The sequence below is a fragment of the Aquarana catesbeiana genome, linkage group LG10, assembly GCF_042186555.1.
Source record: "Aquarana catesbeiana isolate 2022-GZ linkage group LG10, ASM4218655v1, whole genome shotgun sequence".
Taxonomy (NCBI): domain Eukaryota; kingdom Metazoa; phylum Chordata; class Amphibia; order Anura; family Ranidae; genus Aquarana; species Aquarana catesbeiana.
Genome location: NC_133333.1, coordinates 21,765,116 through 21,792,700, shown reverse-complemented (window position 1 = coordinate 21,792,700; position 27,585 = coordinate 21,765,116). Strand labels below are relative to the sequence as shown.

At 40.7% G+C, this 27,585-nt stretch overlaps 1 protein-coding gene across 1 annotated transcript; it reads left to right on the top strand.

The window, feature by feature from the left end:
* The first annotated feature begins 7,259 nt into the window (after window positions 1-7,259).
* Window positions 7,260-26,198, top strand: LOC141110438 (phospholipase A2 inhibitor gamma subunit B-like). Its single transcript, XM_073601786.1, has 5 exons — window positions 7,260-7,352; window positions 15,106-15,222; window positions 17,175-17,324; window positions 23,778-23,918; window positions 25,764-26,198. Exons 1-5 carry the CDS (start codon window positions 7,301-7,303, stop codon window positions 25,955-25,957), a joined length of 654 nt encoding a protein of 217 aa, XP_073457887.1. The 5' UTR covers window positions 7,260-7,300; the 3' UTR covers window positions 25,958-26,198.
* The last annotated feature ends 1,387 nt before the right edge of the window (window positions 26,199-27,585 follow it).

Below are 27,585 nucleotides of genomic sequence, written 5' to 3'. Positions count from 1 at the left end.
GCCCCTTATGGGAGTTGTTTTTTGCAGCTCTTGGTTCAGGCCTGTGTTTCTCCCCCCTATGTGTGTGCTTGCGACCTCCCCTATGTGTGTTTTACCATCTCAAGGCTTTTTTCCATCTGCCTTATACAGCGCCACTCTGCGCTGGTATTGTGGAGGAGCCACTAGAGGGAGCTCTCAGTCCTGCTACCTTTAGGACTGCACTCCCCTTACACGTCCGTGTCCATGGTAGTCGCTTCTTGTGTACTGCACAAGCGCGGCCCGATGTGGGTGCGTGCGCAGCCCTGCCCGGCCGATTCAGGTGCTGCACAAGATGCACACCTGATTGGGGCGTGTATTTAAGGCTATCAGTCTAGCCTATTACCAAGCCATTTCTCTCACATGCTGCTCCGGTCTCTGGGCGTCACTTATACCACTGTACTCTGTCTGGTAAGATCTCCCTATGGCTTTACCTTTAGTTACTGCATACCCTATATCGGTGGTTACACTCCATGTACTGTTGTTAATTGGTTACACTTAGTTATTTCTCTTTTGTTGTAGATGGCTTTCATCTGGCTTTTGCTAAACTGCTTGTATTATTGCATATAAAACCCCAATACAGCCCCGCCTGTCTCCTTTCTGTTGCTGGTTGTTTTGGAAGGAAACGGTTTGTGGTTTGTGTCACAAGGTCTATTTGGCTTACATTGCCTCTAACAAGGTGAGACCCTTTATATATATATATATATATATATATATATATATATATATATATATATATATAGGAAAAATGCGAGGAACGATGCTTTGATGCAAAAAGTGTCCTTTTACTGAAAATCCTTCATTACATAGTTCAAATGCAAGCAAGCCACTGTACAGTTCCGAGCGCAATTCGCTCTTCGTCAGGCTTTTCTGGCTGTGTGTGAAAAGCCAAACCACATCATGTTCTCTTATCCACACCCAGTCCAATTCACACCTATGTTCACTTAAGTAATTACCATAAACAAACCACCTATACATATTCAAATATTTAACCCCACTATATACATCCAATATAGTAAACTATCTTAAATTTCCCCAATACAGAGTTATTCGCATCAGTTTCATCCTCATTATATATAAATCTTCCATTAATATAATATTATGGAGTAAATTGACTATCTCATACTGTATGTTTAAACAAACATCTTTCTAATCATTTATCATAAATACAATAGTATTCTTGATCATATCTCAGATCTCCTCATAGATTCCAGCTGATATTCTATTATCTAATATTCCCAACTGAATTTCTCTCCAATCGATCTAAAAGAAATGTGATATAACAAGACCTGGTTATAATTACTTTGTATCTTGTATCAAATTTCTATACAAACAAATATAAATCATAATCCTTGTTCATACCGTCAGGATGCAAGGACTGTAATTTATTGATCCACCAAACCTCACGTTTTTTCAATTTTAAAATCCTATCACCCCCTCTTTTGTCGTGAGGAATCTCTTCCAACACCATAAATCGTAGGTCAGTATCTTTGTGTCCCATCTCAGAAAAGTTAGATCAAGACCTGTATCGCCTATTTCGTAACATTAGATGGAAGGTCCATTTTTTTCATAAACCATTTGTTCAGAACGAAATGGTTGAAGGGAGGTTGAGTAATAAAAATTTGGGACTGACGATGAAATCCAAATCTGTTCCCCCTACTACATATGTACCGGTTGAGATGTTTGTACAGGAGGTTACTCGAGATGTGAAACGTTTAATACAACAAGTGGATTTCAAAGATCATGTACCAAATAATTTGTCTCCCCATGAAAAAATAGCGTTGCGGGAACTAACTAAACGAAGTGACATTATATGTAAACCTGCTGACAAAGGGGGTTCAGTGGTCATTATGGACCCGCAGGCGTATGAATATGAGATTAAGCGTCAACTTGATGATGACACGGTGTATAAACCTCTACAATCAGACCCTACAAGGAGAATTAGAAAGATCTTGGAGAGTATTGTTAAACCAGCGTTTAAAGAAGGGTTAATTTCACATGACCTGTATGAATTTTTGTTACCAACGCATACTCGTATTCCTGTTTTGTACGTACTCCCCAAGATCCATAAGGACAAACACTCCCCACCAGGACGCCCGATTGTATCGGGGAGAGATTCGATCTTTGTACCCACGGCTAAATTATTGGACAGAGTGTTATCACCTTTGGTGAGAACTACCCCATCCTACATTAAGGACTCTGTTGACTTTCTGTCTAAAATCAGGGACTTACCGCAAATTCGAGATGAATGTATCCTTGTCACTTGGGATGTAACGAGTTTATATACATCAATTCCACATGCAGCCGGTGTTGAAGCAGCGATGAGCCTAATTAAGGACTGTCATGAATACTCGGAAGCTCAGATTTCTTTTTTTGAAAAGTTATTTGATTTGGTTTTACATAACAACTATTTTCTTTTCAGGGATCGGTGCTATGTACAACTGACGGGGGTTGCAATGGGTTCCAATGTTGCCCCGCCATATGCTTGTTCATTTATGCATGATTTTGAACAGAAATATATTTTTGTCAATGAAAGTTTTCGGAAGCATTGCACCACTTGGTGGCGCTATATAGATGACATTTTCGCCATATGGCGGGGCAACATTGAATCACTCAAAGCCTTTGATGAGATGATTAATAGTTTTTTACCTAATATCCAGTTTAAAATACACATTGGTGGGGACTCGGTTCCCTTTTTGGATGTACGGGCATACTTAAAACAAGGACGGATTGAAACTGACATATACACCAAACCCACAGATAGGAATCAGCTGTTAAGGTACGACAGCTACCATCCCCCCCACGTCTTTAGTTCTATTATTAGAAGCCAACTTCTCAGAGTGATGCGTATTGTGAGTGATACTACAATAAGAGATCAGAGATTAGATGAAATGTGCGGTAAGTTTAAGGAGCCGGGGTTATCCAGAGGGTTTGATTAGACAGGAATTAAATAAAATTCTGAACCCCATTGACAGTTGTAAAAAGAAAAAGTAATTTTCTGATAGACCTAGGATTCCATTTGTCTTTCAATTTAACAGTTATAGTGATAAGATCTTTAATGTATTAAGAAAACATTGGACGATATTAAAACGATCATATCCTCAGATAGAGGAGTTTCAATTAACTCCTATGAAAGCATATCGACGTAATAAAACTTTGCGTGACTTTTTGGTACGATCTGAATTTAAACCTGGTAGGCAGGAGGAGAAAAGAATGACTTTTTTAGGTAGCAAAAGGAAGGGGTGTTACCCTTGTCTTAATTGTATCCAATGTAATCTAATGATTAAAGGCAATGACTTCTCCCATCCTAGAACAAATAACAAGATAAAAATAAATGGCTTTTATACCTGTCAATCATCATATGTGATTTACATCCTTGCATGCCCTTGTAATCTCCTTTATGTGGGGGAGACGACCCAAAAAATCAAAGATCGCATTGCACAACATCGTAGTACGATTAGACATCCCCAATCAGGTCTCCCTGTATCGCGTCATTTTTCTGAGATGGGACACAAAGATACTGACCTACGATTTATGGTGTTGGAAGAGATTCCTCACGACAAAAGAGGGGGTGATAGGATTTTAGAATTGAAAAAACGTGAGGTTTGGTGGATCAATAAATTACAGTCCTTGCATCCTGACGGTATGAACAAGGATTATGATTTATATTTGTTTGTATAGAAATTTGATATGAGATACAAAGTAATTATAACCAGGTCTTGTTATATCACATTTCTTTTAGATCGATTGGAGAGAAATTCCGTTGGGAATATTAGATAATAGAATATCAGCTGGAATCTATGAGGAGATCTGAGATATGATCAAGAATATTATTGTATTTATGATAAATGATTAGAAAGATGTTTGTTTAAACATATGAGATAGTCAATTTACTCCATAATATTATATTAATGGAAGATTTATATATAATGAGGATGAATCTGATGCGAATAACTCTGTATTGGGGAAATTTAAGATAGTTTACTATATTGGATGTATATAGTGGGGTTAAATATTTGAATATGTATAGGTGGTTTGTTTATGGTAATTACTTAAGTGAACACAGGTGTGAATTGGACTGGGTGTGGATAAGAGAACATGATGTGGTTTGGCTTTTCACACACAGCCAGAAAAGCCTGACGAAGAGCGAATTGCGCTCGGAACTGTACAGTGGCTTGCTTGCATTTGAACTATGTAATGAAGGATTTTCAGTAAAAGGACACTTTTTGCATCAAAGCATCGTTCCTCGCATTTTTCCTATCCATTTATGGTGGAAGGTTGGGAGTCCACCTTGACGGTGCCTTGATTGAACAAGGATTGAAAGAGAAGAGGGTAACCCACCTGATGTCTATTTATATATATATATACACACATCTCTTTATTAATATCACCTTACTGCTTTGACAGTCAGTCACTTTTTTGGAATAGCTTCCTATTATTACTCTTTTCTATATATATGTCTGTATATATGTATATATATATATATATATATATATATATATATATATATATATACACCCAGCTCTGAATTGATGTATATGTGTATATACTTTCTAGAATCAGCGCTGTTGTTCATCAAACTCAGCCTTGCCATCTATAAGCCTATGACTACATTATACATTTTCCAGCTATCCACAGACATTATTTTATTTTCTCCCTGAGGTAGGCCTAATTTCACCTGCCTATATGTTATCATCACTACCTTAGTTTTGTTCATTTTTCTTTTTTTTCTCCCTTTCCTCTTTCCCCCCCCCCATACATGGAGTGTCTTTTGTAATTTTACCACCTTTGAAGCCTGATATGGTTTTACACAACTCTTTGTGGCAGCCGGGATCATTATTTTATTGCTTTCCTGTTGTCCTTATCCGGTCTTCTTTTGTTCTTTACACCTTTTACGGTTTTACTACCAGACACGTCCCCGCATGTGAGTGTTTGTCACCTTATGCGTGTCGTTCAGGTCCACCTGCTGGTTTCTTCATGGTGCTCCCTGCTACTGATTGAGACTCACTACCAATAAGGTTTAAAGTGAATATTAATTGTATGCATTTTTTGTTTGTTTGTTTTCTCTCTCTTTTTCCCTTCTACAGACGACTCAAACAAGCTCCTGAAGAAGCATTTAATTGCGAAACATGTAGAGCTTTGTTAGTTTGATGTTTTTTATGTTGATCAGGGGGACATGTCCTCTTTTCTAAGGGTATACCCCTCTGGAGTCTATAACCCACTTCTGAGAGAGTATTAGCTAGTGTTCTGCAATTTATTGCAATGTTTTAACATGTCTGTGTTTTTGGTTTCATGTATTATTTGTATAATAAAATATTTATATTTAATTTTATGATTGGTGCCTATAAAGTCCATTTTCCACTTCTTTTTTGATAATCAAATACACTGGCACTGAATAACCTGCCTGCTTAATCTAACTCAAGCTATCTCTCTGTCCACTCCAACAACACTACAGGCGTTCGCCGTGTAAGCAGCCTTATATAGTGTGGGGCGTGGGCTTAGTCCCTCTGAGCCATGATTGGCCAATGGCACCCTGCCTTTGGCTTGTAATGGCTCTCTCAGCAGAACACACTGTGATTGACCAAAGCATGCAGGTCAGGTGCATGCTTTGGTTAATCAACATACAGCAAAGCACTGCGATCTCGCAGTGCATTATGGGGCGTTCCACGGCGCTCAAATTTCCTGCGAACGCCCCGATGTTCGAGTCAAACTTATGTTTGAGTCAAACTTATGTTCGACTCGAACATCAAGCTCATCCCTAATTCCAATTTAGACTTTAAAAGAATATACTCACATGGTTTCAGATTAAAATGGAATTAATAAATTGAATTACACTAGGGCGGTCGTGCGCTCTCTCTCTCTCTCTCTCTCTCTCTCTCTCTCTCTTTTGTTTGGTTCAGTGCTGATCCATCACCCAGTGGGATTGCTGGAGAGCAGCAGCACCAATTAGTGTGATCATCCTCAGCTTGAAAGAACTCTTCTTTGTCTTGTTGATGTTCAAGTTATGAAGGTGTAGCCCAGCATGAGAGACCTTTTTTTTGTTCCTGCCTATTTACAATTTTTGAAGGTGTAGGAAGACCTGCGCAACTGCTAGCTTGTTTTTTTTTTTTTTTTTTTTTTTTTTTATAGAGTACATGATTTTGGGCTGGAAATTGATAAATATGGCACATTTCTAATCTCAGGAATTTGAAACTAAATTTACCCTTCAGACTTGTCATTTATAGAGAATTGAATCAAAGAATGGGAAGGAAACGAAACCTAGTCCATTTTGGTGGTACAGAATTTTTATGCATAATCAGTCCCAAAATCCCTACACCCATAAATCTTACAAAATGAAACAGCCGTCCAGCACACTCAGTGAGTTCTCCCTGGCACTATCTGCTAAGAGCTTCTTAATCTTAAAAATTCACAAATTTCCTTAAAAGAATGCACTATTTTTTTTTTTTTATTTTAAAACAATAAATGCAGTTCTTAAAATAATTAACAGGAATCAATACTAATGTAAAGTAAAGCTGTCTAAAGTGATTTAGACAATTTTTTAGGTTTGAGTTTTCACTGAGAAGTACCTGGACACTGGTCCTTCAAAGCATTCCAAGACTCTGGGCTTGGGAACTTAGCATGCAAAATGCTACATTTAGCTCCACAATCAGAACCAGGTATTATTTCACTTTGGAGAGATTTCCTCTCACTTCCTTTTTTAGCTATAAGATTGGAATTGAAGGGAAATCTTCCTAATGGGATACAGATAGTTAAACAAAACTGGCAGGGGTTAAAGCCCTCCCTTACGCTATCCAAAATTTTAAAAAAGGTTTGCCTTTAGTCGACCTTTAAGAGTACATTTGGTGACCATGCAGCCCAGCTTGTGGCACCCACCCGTTAACTAACACTAACCCATATGAGTGTTGGTAAATGTGTTTTTTGGATATGATAAACTAAGGACCATTTTATTATTATCTAAAATACTGTGAAGCATGATATCGAGTATAGAAGGGTCATGTTTTTGGGCTGCAAATTGATAAAAATGGCCCATTTGCAATTGCAGGATTTGAAAGTGAGTGCAACTTTTTAAAGTTTCGTTTACTCTTCAGACTTGGTATTTATTGAAAATCGAATCAAAGAATGGAAAGGAAAGGAAACCGAGTTTGTTTTTGTAGTGCAGAATTGTTATGCAGCATATTCAGCCCCCAAATGCCCACGCCCATAAATCTTACAAAATTAAACAGCCATCCAGCATACTCAGTCAGTTCTCCCTTGCACCAACCTAGAGATACAGCAGACTCTCATAATGGCTTCACTTCTCCAAATCCTTGGTGTTCTCTCGGCTTTGGTGACATCTGGTAAGAGATTTTTAATCTTAATACCGTAATTCACAAATGTCTTTAAAAGAATGCACTTTATTTTCTTTTAAACAAAAAATGCAGTTCTTAAAATTAATAACAGGAATCAATACTAATGTAAAGTAAAGCTATCTAAAGTGATTTAGACAATTTTAGACCGTCAGAGTTTTCACCAAGGAGTAACTGTACATTGGTCCTTCAAAGCACTCCAAGACTCAAGGCTTGGGAACTAAGTATGCAAATTGCTACATTTAGATCCAAAATCAGAACCAGGGATTCGTTCATTTTGGAGGGATTTTGTCTCACTTCCATATATGGTTATGGGATTGGAATTGAAGGGAATTCTCCCTGAGACACAGATGGCTAAATAAAAACCCTCCCTTACGCTATTCAAAATTTAAAGTTTATTTATTTTAGTTGACCTTCAAGAGTATATGTGGTGACCATGCAGCCCAGCTTGTGGCACCCAACCGTTAACTAACAAAACCACATATGAGTATCTGTAAATGTGTTCTTGTTTTTTTTTTTTATGTATATCAGGTTTTTGACAAAGAAAAACATACAATGTGAAGTTGAGTATCATAGTCATTACCAATAACATGCATTGGATGTTATGATAAATGAAAAATTGCAAGTCAAATTACGTTAAATCAAATCAGAACAAAGCAAATCAGCCAGAGTATAGGAAAGCCATTGGGGGCTCATAGGAATGATGCTTACATTTCAGTATTAGATCTATGATATTGTAACAAAATATACATTTACTGTAGTTTGTGAACTTTAAGCCAAGGATCTCATGTTTTGTAGAAATTCACAAGGGAACCAGACTGTAGAGCCAGGAATCTTTCATTTTCTAATGTCAGATTCAATTGAAGTTTAACGTCAGACAGATTTGGAGCTGCAGTGCTTCTCCATTTCCTCCAGATCTTCAATCTGGTGGCAAATAGGATGCGCATAACCAGGTTTCTGAACTGAAAAGGGAACCCGTCTATGTCCATGCTAAGTATGGCCAGTGCTGGGGAAGGTAGCCCGTAACCCCAGATATAAGGGTGAATATTTAGCTCCAGAAGCTTCATAGGTGTGGGCATAAAGATCCTGTCTGGGAGCATCCATGGCAACACTTGTCATCGTCTTTGCATATAATAAATTGAGGACCAGTTTATTATTATCTGAAATACTGTGAAGTAGTATCTAGAGTACAGAAACAGCACAAAAGAGAGTGAGAGCGCAAGACCGCCCTAGTGTAATCCAATTTAATAAAATTCAGTGTAGACTTTAAAAGAATGCACTCACATGGTTCCAGATCACTTTAATCTGGAACCATGTGAGTATATTCTTTTAAAGTCTACATTGGACATATAAAGTTGGATTACACTAGGGCGGTCGTGCGCTTTCTCTCTCTTTTTTGTGTTGTTTCAGTGCTGATCCATCACCCAGTGGGATTGCTGGAGAGCAGAAGCGCCGATTAGTGCGATCATCCTCAGCATGAAAGAACTCTTCTTTTTCTTGTTGATGTTCAAGTTCTGAAGGTGTAGTCCAGCATGAGGGACCTTTTTTTTTGTTCCTGCCTATTTACAATTTTTGAAGGTGTAGGAAGAACTGCGAGACTGCTAGCTTGTTTATTTTTTCTAGAGTACAGAAGGATCATGATTTTGGGCTGCAAATTGATAAATACAGCCCATCTCTAGTCTCAGGAACTTGAAACTAAGTTAAACTTTTGAAAGTTTAATTTACCCTTCAGACTTGGCATTTATAGAGAAGTGAATCAAAGAATGGGAAGGAAAAGAAACCTAGTTTGTTTTTGTGGTACAAAATTTTTATGCATAATCAGTCTCAACATGCTTACACCCATAAGGCTTCATGCACACGTGCAAACTCTGCTGAACACATGTTTTTAAAAGCTGAAACCGGCGTTTAGAAACGCCCGTTTTGCCGCGTTTGCATCTAGAAGCATCTGCAGAGCAGAGAGTGACATTTTGTGACACAACTTTGAGGCCCTGTATCTCGGGGCCAGTTGATGCTAGGAACCCCGAATTTGGTGTGCTAACACAGTGGAACTAGCACTACAACATAATTCTGCAGCAGAGAATGACATTTTCTGACCTGATTTTGGGCCCCCATATCTCGGGGCCACTTGGTGTTAGGAACCCCATGTTTGGATATGTTGTAGTGTTCGTTCCACTGTGTTAGCACACCAATTTTGGGGTTCCTAGCACCAAGTGACCTCGAGATATGGGGCCCCAAATTCGGGTCGCAAAATGTCATTCTCTGCTGCAGTTTACCATCATATTTCTGTGTTTTCTGGTCCAAAAAATAGGGTTTCTTTAAAAACAATTATAAATGCAAACGCGACTAAACGTGTTACCGGCGTTTAGCCACGTTTAGCCACGTTTGGCGTCTAAAATGTGGAAAACGTTTGCGTCTGAAGACATTTTTTGGCTTCTGGAAAAACGAGGTTAAACTCAACTGCCTAAAAAAGCCAAAAAACGAGACTGTGTACATGGACACATAGGATAACATTGAATGAGTTCAGGGGCAGTTGAAAAAAGTGTCCAACTGCCTCTGAACGCGAGTTTAACAGCGTCTCGTGTGCATGAGGCCTAAATCTTACAAAATTAAACAGCCATCCAGCATACTCAGCCAGTCCTCCCTTGCACCAACCTAGAGATACAGCAGACTCTCATAATGGCATCACTTCTCCAAATCCTTGGTGTGCCCTCAGCTTTGGTAACATCTGGTAACAGCTTCTTAATCTTAAAAATTCACAAAAGACCTTAAAAGAATGCACTATATTATTTTATGTTATTGTAAAATGGCAATAAAACCTGGAAGCTGATTGGTTTCTATGCAGAGTTGCATCAAATTTTACACTCTACAGCTTTAGGCTTTTTGGAATTTAAGGAAATTTTCCCCAATGAAACTCAGTTGGCTACAAAAACTGACAGGGGTTAAAACACCCCCTAAGGCCTCGTACACGCGATACAAAAATCAGAAGGGAAAATTCGTAAGACGAGCTGTTTTTGGATTTTCGGATAGCGTTAGTACGGTGCTTTTGACAGCTGATTTGACTTTTTCGTCAGACAAAAGCTCGATGTGCAGGCTATAAAATTTTTTGTCAGATGTGAACTCAACATCTGATTTTCGGATGGCCAGTACAGGAATCGTCACACAAAAGTTGAAAGTACAAACACGCATGATCGGAATCAAGGAACGACTGGGAAGGGTTTGGTCTTGTAAACCAGTGGTCAACAACTCCTGTCCTCAGGGCCCACTAACAGGCCAGGTTTGCAAGATAACTGAAATACATCACAGGTGATATCATCAAAACCTGGCCTGTTAGTGGGCCCTGAGGACAGGGTTGATGACCACTGTTGTAAACATCTGATGACCACTGTTGTAAATGCCGAAATGCAGCATCTTCTTTAATGGGATAATAATGAAGCTGCTTTGCTGGTGATACTGATGGAGTTATGCCAAGCGTATTTTAAAAGGCATTTGTTTTGTACGATCTGAAAATCGCGAATAAATGCTCATAAAACATATATATATATATATATATATATATATATATATATATATATATATACTGTATATCTAGTTGGGCATGTATTATTTTAGGCCTATGATAGCAATTATACAAACGCTTTTGACTAATTTTAAAGTTTAGTACTTTTACATCTTGAACTAATGTATTGATAATAAACTCATAATACTCACAGGCTCACAGCAGGGGTTCGGTGCGTGCTGGGTCACCGTTTCAGGTCTGATTTCAGCCTGAATTTTGGGCTGAATTTGGACCTGAAATGGACCAAAAGACACACAGCAGTTTTGTGGAAAACGCACCGGACCCACTGCAGAGATATGGGAACCGGCTCCATAGAGAGCCGGTCAACTTCTCCTGCTATTGCGAATTGGATGCGGGGAGCCAATGGTGTGAACCCGGCCTTACATAACATCCATCACTGATGAACCATTATGAGTCTTTTACATATAAATTTATGTCATTAAAACAGTTCTGCATACCTGTAGAGTGATGAGAAAATGAGAGCAGTTTTATTCTGCCATGCTGTGGATCTTTCTCTACTTTCTTTCTACTGTTGGCCAGTTGCCTTCCCCCCTCATTAACCACTTCGGCCCCGGAAGGATTTACCCCCTTCCTGACCGGAGCACTTTTTGCGATTCGGCACTCTGTCGTTTTAACTGACAATTGCGCGGTCGTGCGACGTTGTACCCAAACAAAATTGACGTCCTTTCTTTCCCACAAACAGAGCTTTCTTTTGGTGGTATTTGATCGCCTCTGCGGTTTTTATTTTTTTTCGCTATAAACAAAAAAAGAGCGACAATTTTGAAAAAAAAAAACGCATTATTTTTTACTTTTTGCTATAATAAATATCCCCCAAAAATATATTAAAAAAAATATTTTTTTCCTCAGTTTAGGCCGTATATGTAATGGCGGCAATCTGCGATTTTTATCGTTACTGCGACATTATGGCGGACAGATCGAACACTTTTGACACTATTTTGGGACAATTGTCATTTATACAGTGATCAGCGCTGAAAAATGCATTGATTACTGTGTAAATGACACTGGCAGGGAAGGGGGTAACCACTAGGGGGCGATGAAGGGGTTACATGTGTCCTAGGGAGAGATTCTAACTGTGAGGGGGGAGGGGCTACAATACACATGACAGCGATCACCACTCCCGATGACAGAGAGCAGTGATCTCTGTCCTGTCACAAGACAGAACAGGGAAATGCTTTGTTTACAAAAGCATCTCCCCGTTCTTCCTCTCCGTGACGCAATCGCGGGCACCCGGGGGACATTGAGTCCGCCGGGTGCTGACCCAATCTCAATCTTAAAGGGGATGTACCTGTACGCCCCTTTTCCCACCAGTGCCACTCTGCCGACGTATATCGGCGTGCGCTGGTCGGGAAGCGGTTAAAGTGTAATGCGTCACCTAAAGGTTGCTTCCTGAACATCCAGTTCCTTTAACAGAACTCAAATTTAATAATAAAAAAGAAAAGTTGTATGCTGTCTATTTTACTAATAATTCCAACAGTATAATTTCCCGTCCATCACATATCCCCCATTCAGTCTTTTTTAAATGTTGCTGATTCACTCATCTACTGATGATCTGATCTACTCATCCATCTTACCGCCTGTTCAGTTTCTGACACCCTTCTCCCTCCAATCCCTCCACTGGCTTCTGCCCACTTTGGGGGAGTTCTGGAGGCATGGTTGCCTGTGATGTCACAGACTCATAGAGGGAAGCTGTGAGTCAACATGGCATCCTTTAGTCCAAATGCAGGAATGAGCAGGGTGGGGTGACAACACTATCACAGAACCCCCTTGTTAGCGTTGTGACTTGTTCACAGGAAGCCACAACGTGAACGTGATTTTTTTTTTAAATAGCAAACATGTCATACTTACCTGCTCTGTACAGTGGTTTTGCACAGAGCGGTCCTGATCCTCCTCTTCTCGGCGGTGATCGTGGTCCCTCCATCCTGCCGAGTGCCCCCATAGCAAGCAGCATGCTATGGGGGGCACCCAAGCAGGCTGGTACCTGAACCGCAGCTGAGGGGCAAAGAATGCATGAAGGTAAAAAAAAAAAACGTGAGCCTTGACAACCACTTTAAATTGTTACTATCAATCAGGTGTCTAAAAAAAAAATTGCAATGTTATATTTAAAGCGGGGGTCCACCCACCAAAAAAAAAAAATATTAAAAGCCAGCAGCTACAAATACTGCAGCTGCTGACTTTTAATACATGGCCACTTACCTGTCCCAGGGTCCAGCAATGTCGGCAGGGGACACCGAGAACCCGCTCAGTTCTCGGCAGCTGCCGCCGCCATCCTAGGTGAGGGAATCAGGAAGTGAAGCATTGCGGCTTCACTTCCCGGTTCCCTACTGCGCATGCGCGAGTCGCGCTGCGCGTCCCAAGTGGTCCCCGCTCTCTCCTGGGAGCTGTGTGTTCCCAGGAGACAGCGCGGTGGGGACGGGAAGAGGCATAGACTCCCATGGGAGTCTATGGCGGAAGTGGGTGCAAATACCTGTATTAGACAGGTATCTGCACCGCCCTCCCCCCTGAAAGTTGCCAAATGTGACACCGGAGGGGGGAGGGTTCCGAAAAGCGGAAGTTCCATTTTTGTGTGGAACTCTGCTTTAATCATTAAACAATTGAAAAGCATTTCCTTGTCTGGGTTGACATAGACTTTAACCACTAGCTGCCCACCCACTGTCATATGACGGTGGGACGAGGCAGCTCTCGTTCTGGGCGGACGTCGTATGACGTGACCGCCTTCCCGAGCCACTAAGGGGCGCGCTTGCGCGCCCGCCACATCACTGGGGACCCGGTGCGCGTGCCCGGCGGCCGCGATGTCCACCGGGCACCCGTGATTGCCCAGTAACTGAGCAGGACCGTGGATCTGTGTATGTAAACACATAGATCGACGTCCTGTCAGAGGAGAGGAGACCGATGGTGTGTCCCTTGTACATAAAAACGAAGGGGGGAGGTTGGGACTTTAAATGAGGTGCACATGATGGAACCCAATCACATTCACAGAGGTGCAAACATATGTATGTTTATTAGGGACCAATGACCAACATGGCATGAAAATCGCATTGCAGACATATGACATAAAAGTAATCATATACAAAACAATCAATGTGTATATATAAAAAACATGGCATAGATAAGTACAATTATGCATCACAGTCCCCCAGAACAATGTCAGGTAGAATAAAAAACGTCAAAAAATTGATCAATGTGTGTTGGATGCATCAAAGTAGGCCCGACGCGTTTCATGGACTTTGGTCCACTCTTCAGGAGCCAGATGCGTCTGAGTTCTATAGAAATGTATAAAAAAACAATATGGTTGCGTGTAACTAACCAAGTCAACAAAAAATAATAAGGGGGAGAAAAGGGGGACATACATAGGGACACCGATCGGTCACCTCCCCCAGTCAGTCCCCTCCCCCCACAGTTAGAATCACCTCCCTAGGACACACATTTAACCCCTCGATCACCCCCTAGTGTTAACCCCTTCCCTGCCAGTCACATTTACACAGTAATCAGTGCATTTTTATAGCACGGATCGCTGTATAAATGTGAATGGTCCCAAAAATGTGTCAAAAGTGTCCGAAGTGTCCGCCTCAATATTGCGGTCACAATAAAAATCGCAGATCGCCGCCATGACTAGTAAAAAAAAAAAAAAATAATTAAAAAAAAAAAAATGCTATAAATCTATCCTCTATATTGTAGACGCTATAACTTTGGCGCATCAATATACGCTTATTGCGTTTTTTTTTTACCAAAAATATGTAGAATACACATCAGCCTAAACTGAGAAAAAATTAGCTTTTTTTAAAAAAAAATGGGGATATTTATTATAGCAAAACGTACAAAATATTGTGGGGTTTTTTTTCAAAATTGTCGCTTTTTTTTGTTTAAAGCGCAAAAAATAAAAACCGCAGAGGTGATCAAATACCACCAAAAGAAAGCTCTATATGTGGGGAAAAAATAATAAAAATGTCATTAGGGTGCAGTGTTGTATGACCGCGCAATTGTCATTCAAAGTGCGACAGCGCTGAAAGCTGAAAAATGGCCTGGGCAGTAAGGGGGTGAAAGTGCCCGGTATTGAGGTGGTTAAATACACACTGGAAAACAACAGTTGGAAAATGGATGATGAATGAGATTCTCAATTTGGTAAAATGTGGCTGCTATGGTTGATCATCCTGTGCTGTGTTTTTTTAGGATACTCGCTCTCTTGTACACACTGTGCTTCTACATCGGACTCATGTACCGGCACCAGTATTCCTTGTCCTTCTGGTTCTGTGTGTGGAGCTAAATATACAGAAACCTGGGCTCAGGGTAAGTTATTCAGTAATAAAAAAATGATGTGTCTTTTTTTCAGAGTCTCACAAGTGTCAGTTCACATTAGAGGCCTCTGGATTACTCCAGAGATGTCCGTTTTTCTTCATGTGTACAATGTGTGAATAGCACACTCAAGTTCAATAATGTCTTCCAAACAGCAAAATAGTACTGCAGTGCACAAACCTCAATAGCTCAATATAATCAGTCAATATTCCCTCCTTAAAATAGCTCTTAAAGTGTTACTAAACCCAGGAGCCTGTAGTTACTATATCGGGTCTCCCGCATTACAAAGAACATGGAAATGCAATTATTTTAGCAAATATAAACTGCTAAATACCTTTTCTCATCATCAGTATATAGCATTTTTGTGACTCCTAGCCAGTGTTGCCAACCTACTAGATTGAAATTTACTGACACGACACCCAAAATTTCCTGGCAGAGTGACACACTGCAGCACCGCGGCGCTGTGCACCCTCGAGGGCGGCTTATCCAGCTGGACGTCATGTGACGCCCAGTCAGGATAACTTAATCACTTTGCAACCGTCATTCTGCTGTATGACAGGTGGGAAGCAGTTAACCGCTTCAGCCCCGGAAGATTTTACCTCCTTCCTGACCAGAGCAATTTTTGCGATTCGGCACTGCGTCGCTTTAACTGACAATTGCGTGGTCGTGCGACGTTGCACCCAAGCAAGATTGACGTCCTTTTTTTCCCACAAATGGAACTTTCTTTTGGTGGTATTTGATTACCTCTGCCGTTTTTATTTTTTGCGCTATAAACAAAAAAAGAGTGACAATTTCGAAAAAAAAAAAAACGCAATATTTTTTACTTTTTGCTATAATAAATATCCCCCAAAAATATATATAAAAAAAAATGTTTCCTCAGTTTAGGCTGATACATATTCTTCTACATATTTTTGGTAAAAAAAAATCGCAATAAGCGTATATTGATTGGTTTGCGCAAAAGTTATAGTGTCTGCAAAGTAGGGGATAGATTTATGGCATTTTTATTATTATTATTTTTTTGTTTTTTTTTACTAGTAATGGCGGCGATCTGTGATTTTTATCGGGACTGCGACATTATGGCGGACACGTTTTGACACATTTTTGGGACCATTGGCATTAATACAGCAATCAGTGCTATAAAAATGCATTGATTACTGTAAAAATGTCACTGGCAGTGAAGGGGTTAATACTAGGGGGCGATCAAGGGGTTAATGTGTTCCCTATTGTGTGTTCTAACTCAAGGGGGGAGGGGACTGCGCAGGGGAGATGACAGATGACAGATCGCTGTTCATACTCTGTATGAACAGACGATCTGTCTGTTCTCCCCTCAGAGAACCGGAAACTGTGTGTTCACACACACAGATCCCGGGTTCTCCATGTGTCAGACTAGCTTGGGGGGGGAGCGAGCGGGGGGGGGGGTCACAGGGCGAAGCGATGTTACATTTCGCCCAACCGTGCCATTCTGCCGCAGTACGACTGCGGCGGCTGGTCGGCAAGTGGTTAATCATCAACCATGAGAGTTGCTAAATGTTGTACCTTCACCATATTGCTACACTTTAGTGGCGCCCTCCCTTCTCTTTTATACTCGTTGTGACATGACGCTACTTGTATATCAAGACATCGCTTGTATATCAAGTCAAAATTTATAAAAAAACATTTTTGCTTGTCTTGCAAAACACTCTCAGGCCAAGATTTTACTGTATATGCAAGCGTTGTGCAACTAAAGCCTCTGTTTTTACCGCAAATTGTTAGACAGCGTCATCTGCATTTTTTTACTGTCTAGCTGGTAAGTGTGTTGGGAAACGTTTGTTTGTGATGTACAATGCACCTACTCTAAAAGCTTGGTATATATTGTGGGGGGGGGGGGGGGTGGTTTCCATTTTTGTTTCACATTAAACCTTTGTCTATTTTCATTGCAGACAATGATACAGTTTGTTTACTTGTAGGTACCGTTGTTTCAAAAGTATACGAGAAGTCATGTGTACAACAGGACCAGTGTGACAAGAAAGGAAGTATGGGGCTTCCTAACAATGGAAGAATGAAGATGGGTATATCATGTTGTACAAGTGATCAATGCACCCCACCTCTTCCTTCCCGTAAGTGACCATCCGCTGTCTTCATAGGAACAGCTAAACACACGTATGTGACTGATTTACCTGCCAAAGGATTTCTACTCCTGTCCATCCAGTTCTGAAATTTACAGCTCTTCCACACAGCACAGTCCTTATATATAGCCCAATGACAGCACCAAATACACATCCAAAAGTTTTATTGATAAAATAAATTAATAGTAGAAAACTTTAAAGTGTTTCGGGAGCCAAACAGACTTCCCCATTCATCAAGGCTACAAAATGAATGCAAGTATAAAAATCAAAACTATAAAAAATTTCAAATAAATAAAAGCCATAAATATAAAAAAACAAAAAACAAAAAAAAAACAAGTATTCTATATTTTGTAATATTTGGTCAAAAGATCGTGAGAAATATCAACAGTTTCTTCCATGTGATGGTTCATTTTTACATACTCTGATGATTATAAGAGACTAATGGGTACCTGAAAATACTTTTGCAGCTTTTAACCCTTTTTTTTTTTTCCTTTTTCTTTCTCTCTTTTTGTCTTGTTATTATAATGAACAAATAACTGCTGTTATATCACATGTTATTGAGACTCAGGGCCATAACCTGGTTTAACAAAGATTGTATTTACTGCCTTATCCTGCAAAAATACATTCCCATAACTTGTTATTCTGACCAGGGGCGGACTGACAACTCACGGGGCCCCCGGGCAATAGGAGATTATGGGGCCCCTGGGCAATAGGAGAAGATTATGGAGCCCCTGGGCAAAAGGAGATTATGGGGCCCACAGGCAATAGGAGATTATGGGGCCCCCAGGCAATAGATTATGGGGCCAAACAGTATACACACACACACACACACAGTATACACACACAGACACACAATATACACACACTGAATACACATACACACACTGAAAAAGGTACTGGAGACCCGGGGCAGCTATAATCTTGGATACTGTCCCTGGTTTAATTGAGGCTGGCAACCCTGATGGGGCCCCTTAGTGGCATGGGGCTCTCGGGCAGTGCCCGAGTGCCCGAATGGTCAGTCCGCCCCTGATTCTGACTTATGTATGACTGTATCCCCCTCGGGGACGCTTTCCTGTTCTTCCTTTATCACACTTTTCATACTTTTTATACTTATCATACTTATAATTTTTACCTTTCATGTAGGATACTTTGTATCATTGTTTATTAAAAACTCAATAAAAACTCTTATTGCAAAAAATAAATAAAAAAATACGCAAATTAAGATTGATAACTTAAAAAATGATGCAATGATTTGCATATTTATTTTTATACTTTTGACTTTTATTTTTTGTATTATGATTTGTATTTGTTTTGTAGCCCTGATGAAGGGGGACTCAGTCTGGCCCCCCCGCATTGCGATGGTTATTTTCTGCTATGAAGCTATTTTATTACCTACTTCCCTACTGGGCTAACTCTATGTACATGTGACCGGTTTTGCCGGCGGACTAAACTCCGAAGGTTTCTTCGACGGAACTCCGACGGAATTCCATTCAAGCGTTCTTGCATACACACGGTCAAAGAAAAGTCCGTCCAAAGTCTGACCGTCCAGAACGAGGTGACGTACAACACGTACAACGGGACTAGAAAAAGAACGTTCAATAGCCAGTAGCCAATAGCTTCCGTCTTGTACTTGCTTCAGAGCATGCGTCGTTTTTGGTCCGTCGGAACAGCATACAGACAAGCGGTTTTCATGATAGGAATTGGTTCAGTCGGAAATATTTACAACATGTTCCATTTCTAGGTTCATCAGAATTTTCGGAAAAAAAAAGTCTGAGGCCTACACACGATCGGAATAAACGATGAAAAGACTCTGGGGGACTTTCTCTATTGGACATTCCGCTCGTGTGTACGTGGCATAACACTTCTCTCCCATATGTAAAAATCTGCATATTTTTGGGGCTAGAAAATAACCTAGAACCCCCAAACATTATATAACTTTTTAAGCCGAGACCCTAGAGAATAAAACGATGGGTGTTGCAATTTTTTCTGTGACACGATATGTGCGCAGTGTTTTTTCAAAACAAATTTTTGGGAAATAATACACTTAAATTAATTTTAGTGAGCACAAGCACAATGTAATACCCATTTGTTTGGTAAAGCATAAAAGATGATGTTTCCCCATGTAAATAGATACCTAACATGTCACGCTTTAAAATTGCACACGCTGTGGAACGGCGCCAAACTACAGTACCTAAAATTCCCCATAGGTGACTCTTTAAAAGCCTTTGCAGGTAACCAGTTAAGAGTTACATAGGACATATGGGTTTTTATGGGTTTTCTGGGTTTTCCTCCATTTTCTAAAATTCCCTTTTTGTTAGCGACCCACTAAAAATCTATATCCAGTACCTTGCTTTTACTTGTGTTTTATGCAGCACAGTCCATGCATATATAGTTCGATGAGAGTGCCAATGCCAAACACACGTCCAAGAGTCCAAAGTTTTATTGATAAAATTGGTTCAAATCCAATTGAAAAAATTGCATTATGCCCTGTACACACGAGTGGAATTTCCATCGGAAAAATCTTGGATGGTTTTTCCGACGAAATTACGCTCAAGCTTGGCATGCATACACACAGTCACACAAAAGTTCTCTGAACTTTCAACCGTCAAGAACGCGTTGACGTACAACACTACGACGAGCCGAGAAAATGAAGTTCAATGCTTCCAAGTATGTGTCGAATTGTTTCCGAGCATGCGTGATTTTTTTGCGCGTATGAATTGCATACAGACGAACGCATTTTCGGATAGGAACTGTTTCCGACCGAAAAATAGAGAACCTGCTCTCAATCTTTTGCTGCGGGGAATTCCGCCAGCAAAAGTCAGATGGAGCATACACACGGTCGCAATTTCCGACCAAAAGATCTCATCGGACTTTTGCTGGCGGAATTTCCGATCGTGTGTACGGGGCATTAAAGAAGCCATTCCATATTTGGAGATTAAATCTCTTTTCCACCAGACGTAAAGAGTGCCCCCTTGTCCTCTGTGGTGACCTTAAAGTGAAAAACTCAACACCAAGTTCACTATATGGACCTCTTATGTATTTGTACATGTTGATCATATCCTCCTTAATCTCCTCTTCTCAAGAGAGAATAAATTCAGTTCCTCTAATCTTTCCTCATAGCTGAGCTCCTCCATGTCTCTTATCAGTTTGGTTGACCTTCTCTGCACTTTCTCCAGTTCCCCGATATCCTTTTTGAGAACTGGTGCCAAAAACTGAACTGCATATTCCAGATGAGGTCTTACATAATGATTTGTACTTTGGTGGCTTTGGAAACCGCAGCTTGGTATTGTATGCTATTATTAAGCTTATGATCTACTAAAACCCCCAAATCCATCTCCACTACAGATCCCTCCAGTGGTACTCCCCCTAGTATGTATGATGCATGCATATTCTTAGCACCTTACATAGTTACATAGTAGGTGAGGTTGAAAAAAGACACAAGTCCAACCTATGTGTGTGATTATGTGTCAGTATTACATTGTTTATCCCTGTATTTTGTGGTCGTTCAGGTGCTTATCTAATAGTTTCTTGAAACTATCAACGCCCCCCCCCCCCCCCCCGCTGAGACCACCGCATGTGGAAGGGAATTCCACATCATTGCTTCTCTTACAGTAAAGAACCCTCTACCTAGTTTAAGGTTAAACCTCTTTTCTTCTAATTTTAATGAGTGGCCACGTGTCTTGTTAAACTCCCTTCTGCAAAAAAGTTTTATTCCTATTGTGGGGTCACCAGTATGGTATTTGTACATTGAAATCATATCCCCTCTCAAGTGTCTCTTCTCCAGAGAGAATAAGTTCAGTGCTCACAACCTTTTTTCATAACTAACATCCTCCAGACCCTTTATTAGCTTTGTTGCCCTTCTTTGTACTTGCTCCATTTCCAGTACATCCTTCCTGAGGACTGGTGCCCATAACTGGACAGCATACTCCAGGTGCAGCCGGACCAGAGTCTTGTAGAGCGGGAGAATTATCGTTTTATCTCTGGAATTAATCCCCTTTTTAATGCATGCCAATATTCTGTTTGCTTTGTTAGAGGCAGCTTGGCATTGCATGCCATTGCTGAGCCTATCATCTACTAGGACCCCCAGGTCCTTTTCCATCCTAGATTCCCCCAGAGGTTCTCCTCCCAATGTATAGATTGCATTCATATTTTTGCCACCCAAATACATTATTTTACATTTTTCTACATTAAACCTCATTTGCCATGTAGTTGCCACCCTATTAATTTGTTCAGATCTTTTTTGCAAGGGTTCCACATCCTGTGGAGAAGTTATTGCCCTGCTTAGCTTAGTAAGTGCATAACTTTACATTTATCAACATTAAACCTTATTTGCCACATATTTGCCCAATATAACAGTGCATTGAGGTCGGCTTGTAAGTTAGAGACATCCTGTAAGGACGTTATTCCACTGCATAGCTTGGAGTGATATCCAAAGACAGAAATTTTACTTTTAATCCCAGACCCTATATCATTTATAAAGATAATAAAAAGTAAGGGTCCCAACACTGAACCTTGTGGTACACCACTGATAACCTTAGACCATTCAGAGTAAGAATCATTAACCACTACTTTCTATCCATTTACAAACTGATCTTTCCAAGCCTGTAGAATTTACTTTACACATTAGCCGTGTGTGGGCAACTGTGTCAAAGGCTTTTGCAAAATCGAAGTGTAGAACCCCCCTGGGTATACTGAGAGCAAAAAGGGTACCTCCAGATACAGGGAGCGGACTTACATTCACCCCAGGGCTGAGTCCATGGCTATAATGGACTTAGAACAAATGTGGCTAACTTAGGGTTAACTTATGGTTAACTTGTGGTTAACTTAGAACAAATGTGGGCGCCAGTCACTTTAGGTATTTTTCAATGCTTTAATTAAAGCTTGAGAAAGGTTGTAGAAAAGAGGTTGAGGGGAGGTTTCAGATACCTTTTTAGCAGATCACTTACAGACTCCTTGAATCAAAGGACAAAACACAGCTTTCTTTCAGCAGATCTTGAATACCTGGGTAGGTCTCTCACACAGACCTAGCAACCAGTAAGATGCCTGAATAAGCCTCTCTCACAGAGTTAGCAGCCAGTAGATGCCTGGATAAGTCTCTCTCACAAACTTAGCAGCCAGGAATGTATTACCTTGATTGGATTGTAGAACAGCTTCACAGTACCAGAACCTTTAAGCCATCCAGCAGTACTGTGAGTGTAGGTTAGATGTAGGTGCGTTCTCCCACCGAGTCACCAGGCCCTTCTGAGAGACCAGCCTTCATCCTGGCTCTCTCTAGCAAGTGTCCTCCCCTTGATCTCCTCAGCTTGGCTCGGCTTCTTCCATTCAGGCAAGACAGCGTAAGAAGCACCTCAGAAGTAGTAGGCCCCAGACAGGCTTCTGGGCCTACTTGCACAGCTTGCAGCAACATAGCCTCAGGCCTGGAAGACCACAAGGTGAGAACTGACTAAAGCGCATGGCATCTGTCCAATAAATACCCCTTCCCAGAATGCACAGCGGCAGGAACCTCCTACTGGGCTGTTTCTGGAAAAAGAATATTCATTACAGCTCAACTTAGTTGTTATTCTCACACTGTCCTGTGATACCAGTGACACGTACTGGCAACAGTGGTCAATGCACAACACAGTCAAGATTAGAACAGAACCAAATAAACTATGTACAATCAACCTGAGCTGTTTACAGCTCAGCCAAAAACTAAATTTACACTATAGCCCCATTTTTGGGAACAGGGGGCTACACAAGTATACCACGTCCACAGCCACCCCTCCATCCAAGGTTTTACTTATCTTCTCATAAAAAGAAATCTGGTTTATCTGACAACTTCTCTCTTTCATGAAGCCATGCTAACTTTTGCTCCTTTTTTAAATATAGGGACCATGTTGGCCTTATGCCAATCCAGTGGTACTATTCCAGTCATTAACGAGTCCCTAAAAATGAGAAACAATGGCTTTGAAATGACAGAGCTAAATTCTTTTAGGCCATGTGGTCCAGGTGCTTTATTCTGTCTAAATGTCTCTGAAAATTTCAAAATATTTCTGGACCATATACATTTTGAGCCATTGTGGATCATTTGGGGCTGTGTCAATACCATCCCCATTATGGCCATGAGCTCCCTCATGCTTCTTTTTATGCACATGCCAGTTCGTGCCCTTACTCCTAGTGATCCCTTCCAGGGGTGTTGGACAAGAGGTGCAAGAGAAGACCCCACATTAGTTTGGTCCTTACCAAGTATGTGACACCCACCTACAAACTAATCGCCTAGCTATAGCATCTGTGGCAGTGTAACAGCATGGAAGCACTAAAGATTGAAGTAGACCTTCATCATAACATTTCATTAGGATCTTCATTGTTGGAAGGACCAAGTGTAGTGGTCCTTTATTTATCACTAAAATACAGGCGCTCTTTAATCCCATGCCATTATAACCATGTTATGTTTTTTTACCTTAGTACCAAAGGACAGCTCAGTATTCAATGGATTGACGTGCCGATCCTGCATGTCTGCTGACTCCAACTGGTGTTACACTTCAGATACGATGCAGTGTACTGGGGATGAGAACATGTGTCTTCTCTGGACCACAAAAGCATCAGGTCAGTATTCCAGACAGAGCCAGTGTCATCTATCCTTAATGAAAGGAAAGTCCGGATGGCTGGACACCAAACTGAGATCCAAATGCCTTTATTCACATAAAACCATGAAGAACAGGTGGAGCACTACATGCACAAGAAAGGGAGACATGTTTCGCACACGAATTGTGCTTTATCAAACATGTAAACCGTGTCTCCCTTGCTTGTACATTATTGCTTCAGCTGTGACTGGGCGAGCACCCTGCAGTGAGGAGATCATACAGTTGGAGCCGGCTCACCTGTGAGCAGCGTGGACCTCTTGTTTGTTATCTATCCTTGTGGGCCCATTTACACTCTTGCACTACAGTAAGTCATGGTGAAACACATACAGTATATTATTTTGCTCTATGCTACACTTTACACATAGTGAGGTGCATTGGGGTTCTGTTCACCTTCAACCAAGATTGAAGTGAAAATATAGGCAGGGGAAGGGGGGGGGTGGGTGGTAAAAACTCAGTTGAGCTGAAATTTTTACCACCCTCCAACCACTCCCCAGTGAGCTGCAAAGGCAGTAGATGGGGTTGTGGGGGTGGCAAATGCTCGATGGGCAGTACTACCCCCAGAACGCAACCTATTCTTTTGAATGAGGCAACACTGCAACTGCAATGAACACAGTCAAGTGATTTTATTAGCGGTTAAAACAGGCATTGGGGAGTCAACATAACAGCTCCTATCTGCCTTTAAAATGCCCTCAATAGAGCAATCCAGTGCTGATTGCTTCAAAAGGGGCTAATACGATTTGTAAATGAGCCCGGAGAGAGATTTCCCCTCGCTTCCAATCCCGGGGACAACCTTTTTCGCCAGGCTGGAAGTGAAGGAAACTCTCCAACAGCATAACAGAGAGAAGAAAAAATGCTTGTTTAAGTTAAGTAGAGGAATGTTAGATTTTCCCTTACTTCCTAGTAAAACATTGCCCCCAAAACAGGAAGTGAGTAGAAATCTCTCTGATAGGAGTAAACCTGACAGGGCTTCTATCCTTTCCTCACTTTATTCAAAACTAAGAGAAAAACTATTTTGGCATTGATATACTTCGGGGTCTATTTATGTAAAATTTTCTGTGCAAATGTTTCAAGCATTACTTCAGCTGTCCCGAACAATCTCATATTTTGCCTAATATGTTTATTTCCTATAGTTGTCAGGGCCATCTAGAGGCCATATTGCAGTATTTTTCAGAAATACCTCAATTAGGAAAATACCACATTATGGTCACTAGATGGAGCTGACGATCACAGGAAAGAAACAAATTAGGCAAAATACAGGATCATTTGTGACAGCTTGAAACATTTGTACGGTGAAATTTTATGTGACACTTACCTGCAGGAGAAGCCCACGATGTCCCCGTCTTCCTAGCTAGTAGTGAGTGTCCATTCTTCACCCTTCTTCCTTCCAGGGCCGCGCACTCCGGCTCTGTGACTGGCCGGAGTCGCGTGACGGCGCGTGACGTCACTTCCGCGCATGCGCACGGGAGCCGCCTTTAACGGCATGACCCAAGCTAGAAACGGCACAGTGTGCCCTCTCTAACTCCGGCGCATGCGCAGAAGAAATCGCCCTATGGTGATTTGCAAATATCTCCTAGACCATGCAGGACTGGGAGATATTTCAAGCACCTACAGGTAAGCCTTAATCTAGGCTTATCTGTAGGTTAAAGTGATTGTAAAGGGTTTACAACCACTTTAAGACCTTATTGGTATGTGTTGGTGTTATTGAGATGTCATTGCCAGACTGCCATTGCAATTTTATTTTTTTAAATAATATTTGTTTTAAAATGTACATTTCCCAAACTTTAATGCAATTTTTTTTTTTTCACAGGACCAATAACAGCATCAACAGCAATACGTGGTTGTGCCACGAAAAGCATCTGCGATCTTGCCAGCCAATCTATTAGCGTCGAAGGAGCAAAGGCAGAAACTAAATTGATCTGTACTAACGGAAGTACTGGTCTCCAAAAAGGCTTCTACCTCCCAATTATGATTTGTATTTTCTTTTTAAAGTTATTGATCTGAAAGGCCTAAAGAAAAGAAACAAAAACAAAAAGGCTGATTTGTGGGGTAGACAGATTTTTTCAGTCAGTAGTAATATATTTTACCTTTTTATGATAACCGCAATCCATCCTGCTTTGATGAACCCAGTATACATGAAAACTATAGAGGTACTAGATTGATTTTATTTTCACTTTGTTTTTTATTTTATTCTTTACTTTAATGTTTATAAACTGCTGACTATATGAATAAAATCTGTTAAATAAAAAAAGAGATACAAATTTTATTGGCTTACACATTTACAGCTTTATTTGTTTGAAGGAAGAGATTTGATGGCCAGCTCAATTTCTGGTGCAGAAAAGAGTTCAGCTAAGGATTGAATCTGGGACTTAATGTGGGGAGATTTACTGAGTCCAAGAAAGTCTGTATAGTTGAAGGGGTTGCTTGGGGGTTGTCACATCATCTTTAAGGTTATAGAATGATTGATAAAATTCGCTAAATGCATTTGCGATATCTAGAGGGTTAGCCACTGGGGTTTTAGAGATGGGGTGATGGACTAAAGCAATTTTAGATTTCAAACGTTGCTGTTTTGCAGATTTTGATAGAAGAGAGCCTGTTTTGTTTCCTAGAGAATAGTATGTCGCTTTAGTTTTTTTTCCAGTATAGATCATATTGATAAGATAGGAGGGAGCGGAGTTGGTTCCTGTCCACAAGCAGAGCAGAGGATAGGTTTGGGGAGGGGTGTTCATTGTTTAGGTCCTCTTTTTGTTTAATTGAGGTTAGGACCTCTTCAGTTTGATGTGTCTTCTGGCTTTTGACAGAAGCTTGTAATTTTATCAAGATGCCTCTCATTTAGGCGTTGTATGTAGCCCATAATAATGGTGTAGGGGTGTAAGGGGTTTTAAAGAAAAGAGAGTGAGCTTCTTCAATAAAGAAAAGAGAGTGAGCTTCTTCAATTGTCTGACGATGAGCAGGAATTGCTAGGAGTGTAGCGTCTAGTCTCCAGAGGCGAGGGACAGTGGATCTAGTGCTGTTACTTATAGGTACATGGTCAGACCAATTGATTGTACCGATCTGAGAGGAAGTAATCAATTGAAGGGTCAATTTGTCCGTGAGGAGAAAGGCAATTCTAGAGTGAGTGAGATAGGAAGCAGAATAGTATGAGAAGTCCTTTTCCCCACCATGTTGACACCTCCAGATGTCATCAAAGTCAAATGGTCTTTTGCCCGTAGATGAGTCAAGGGTCACATTGCCATTTATAATAAAGTCTCCTCCGATTAGTGGCCTACAACTCTTGCAAGAGAGGATTCTTATGAAGAGTTTTTCACAGAACTTAATCTGTTTAGAGTTTGGGGCATAGACATTTACAATTGAATGTCAACATTGGTTGATGTCACAGGTAAGGATATGGACGACCTAGGGGGTCCCTAATTTCTGAGTGGAGTTTAGAGGTAACTGAGTCTCTGATGGCTGTGAGGACCCCATTTTGCTTTTGGGTGTCGGACGCTAAGTATAGATTTAGGGAAAATGACGGCACTTTAAAGGCTGCAAAATGGGTTTCTTGGATAGGCTTCAAGGCTTTTCTTGCCTTGAGTTAGCGGGCTTCCCTTGAAAGTAATGAAAGTGTAAAAGGAGAACTGAGAGGGGGCAGA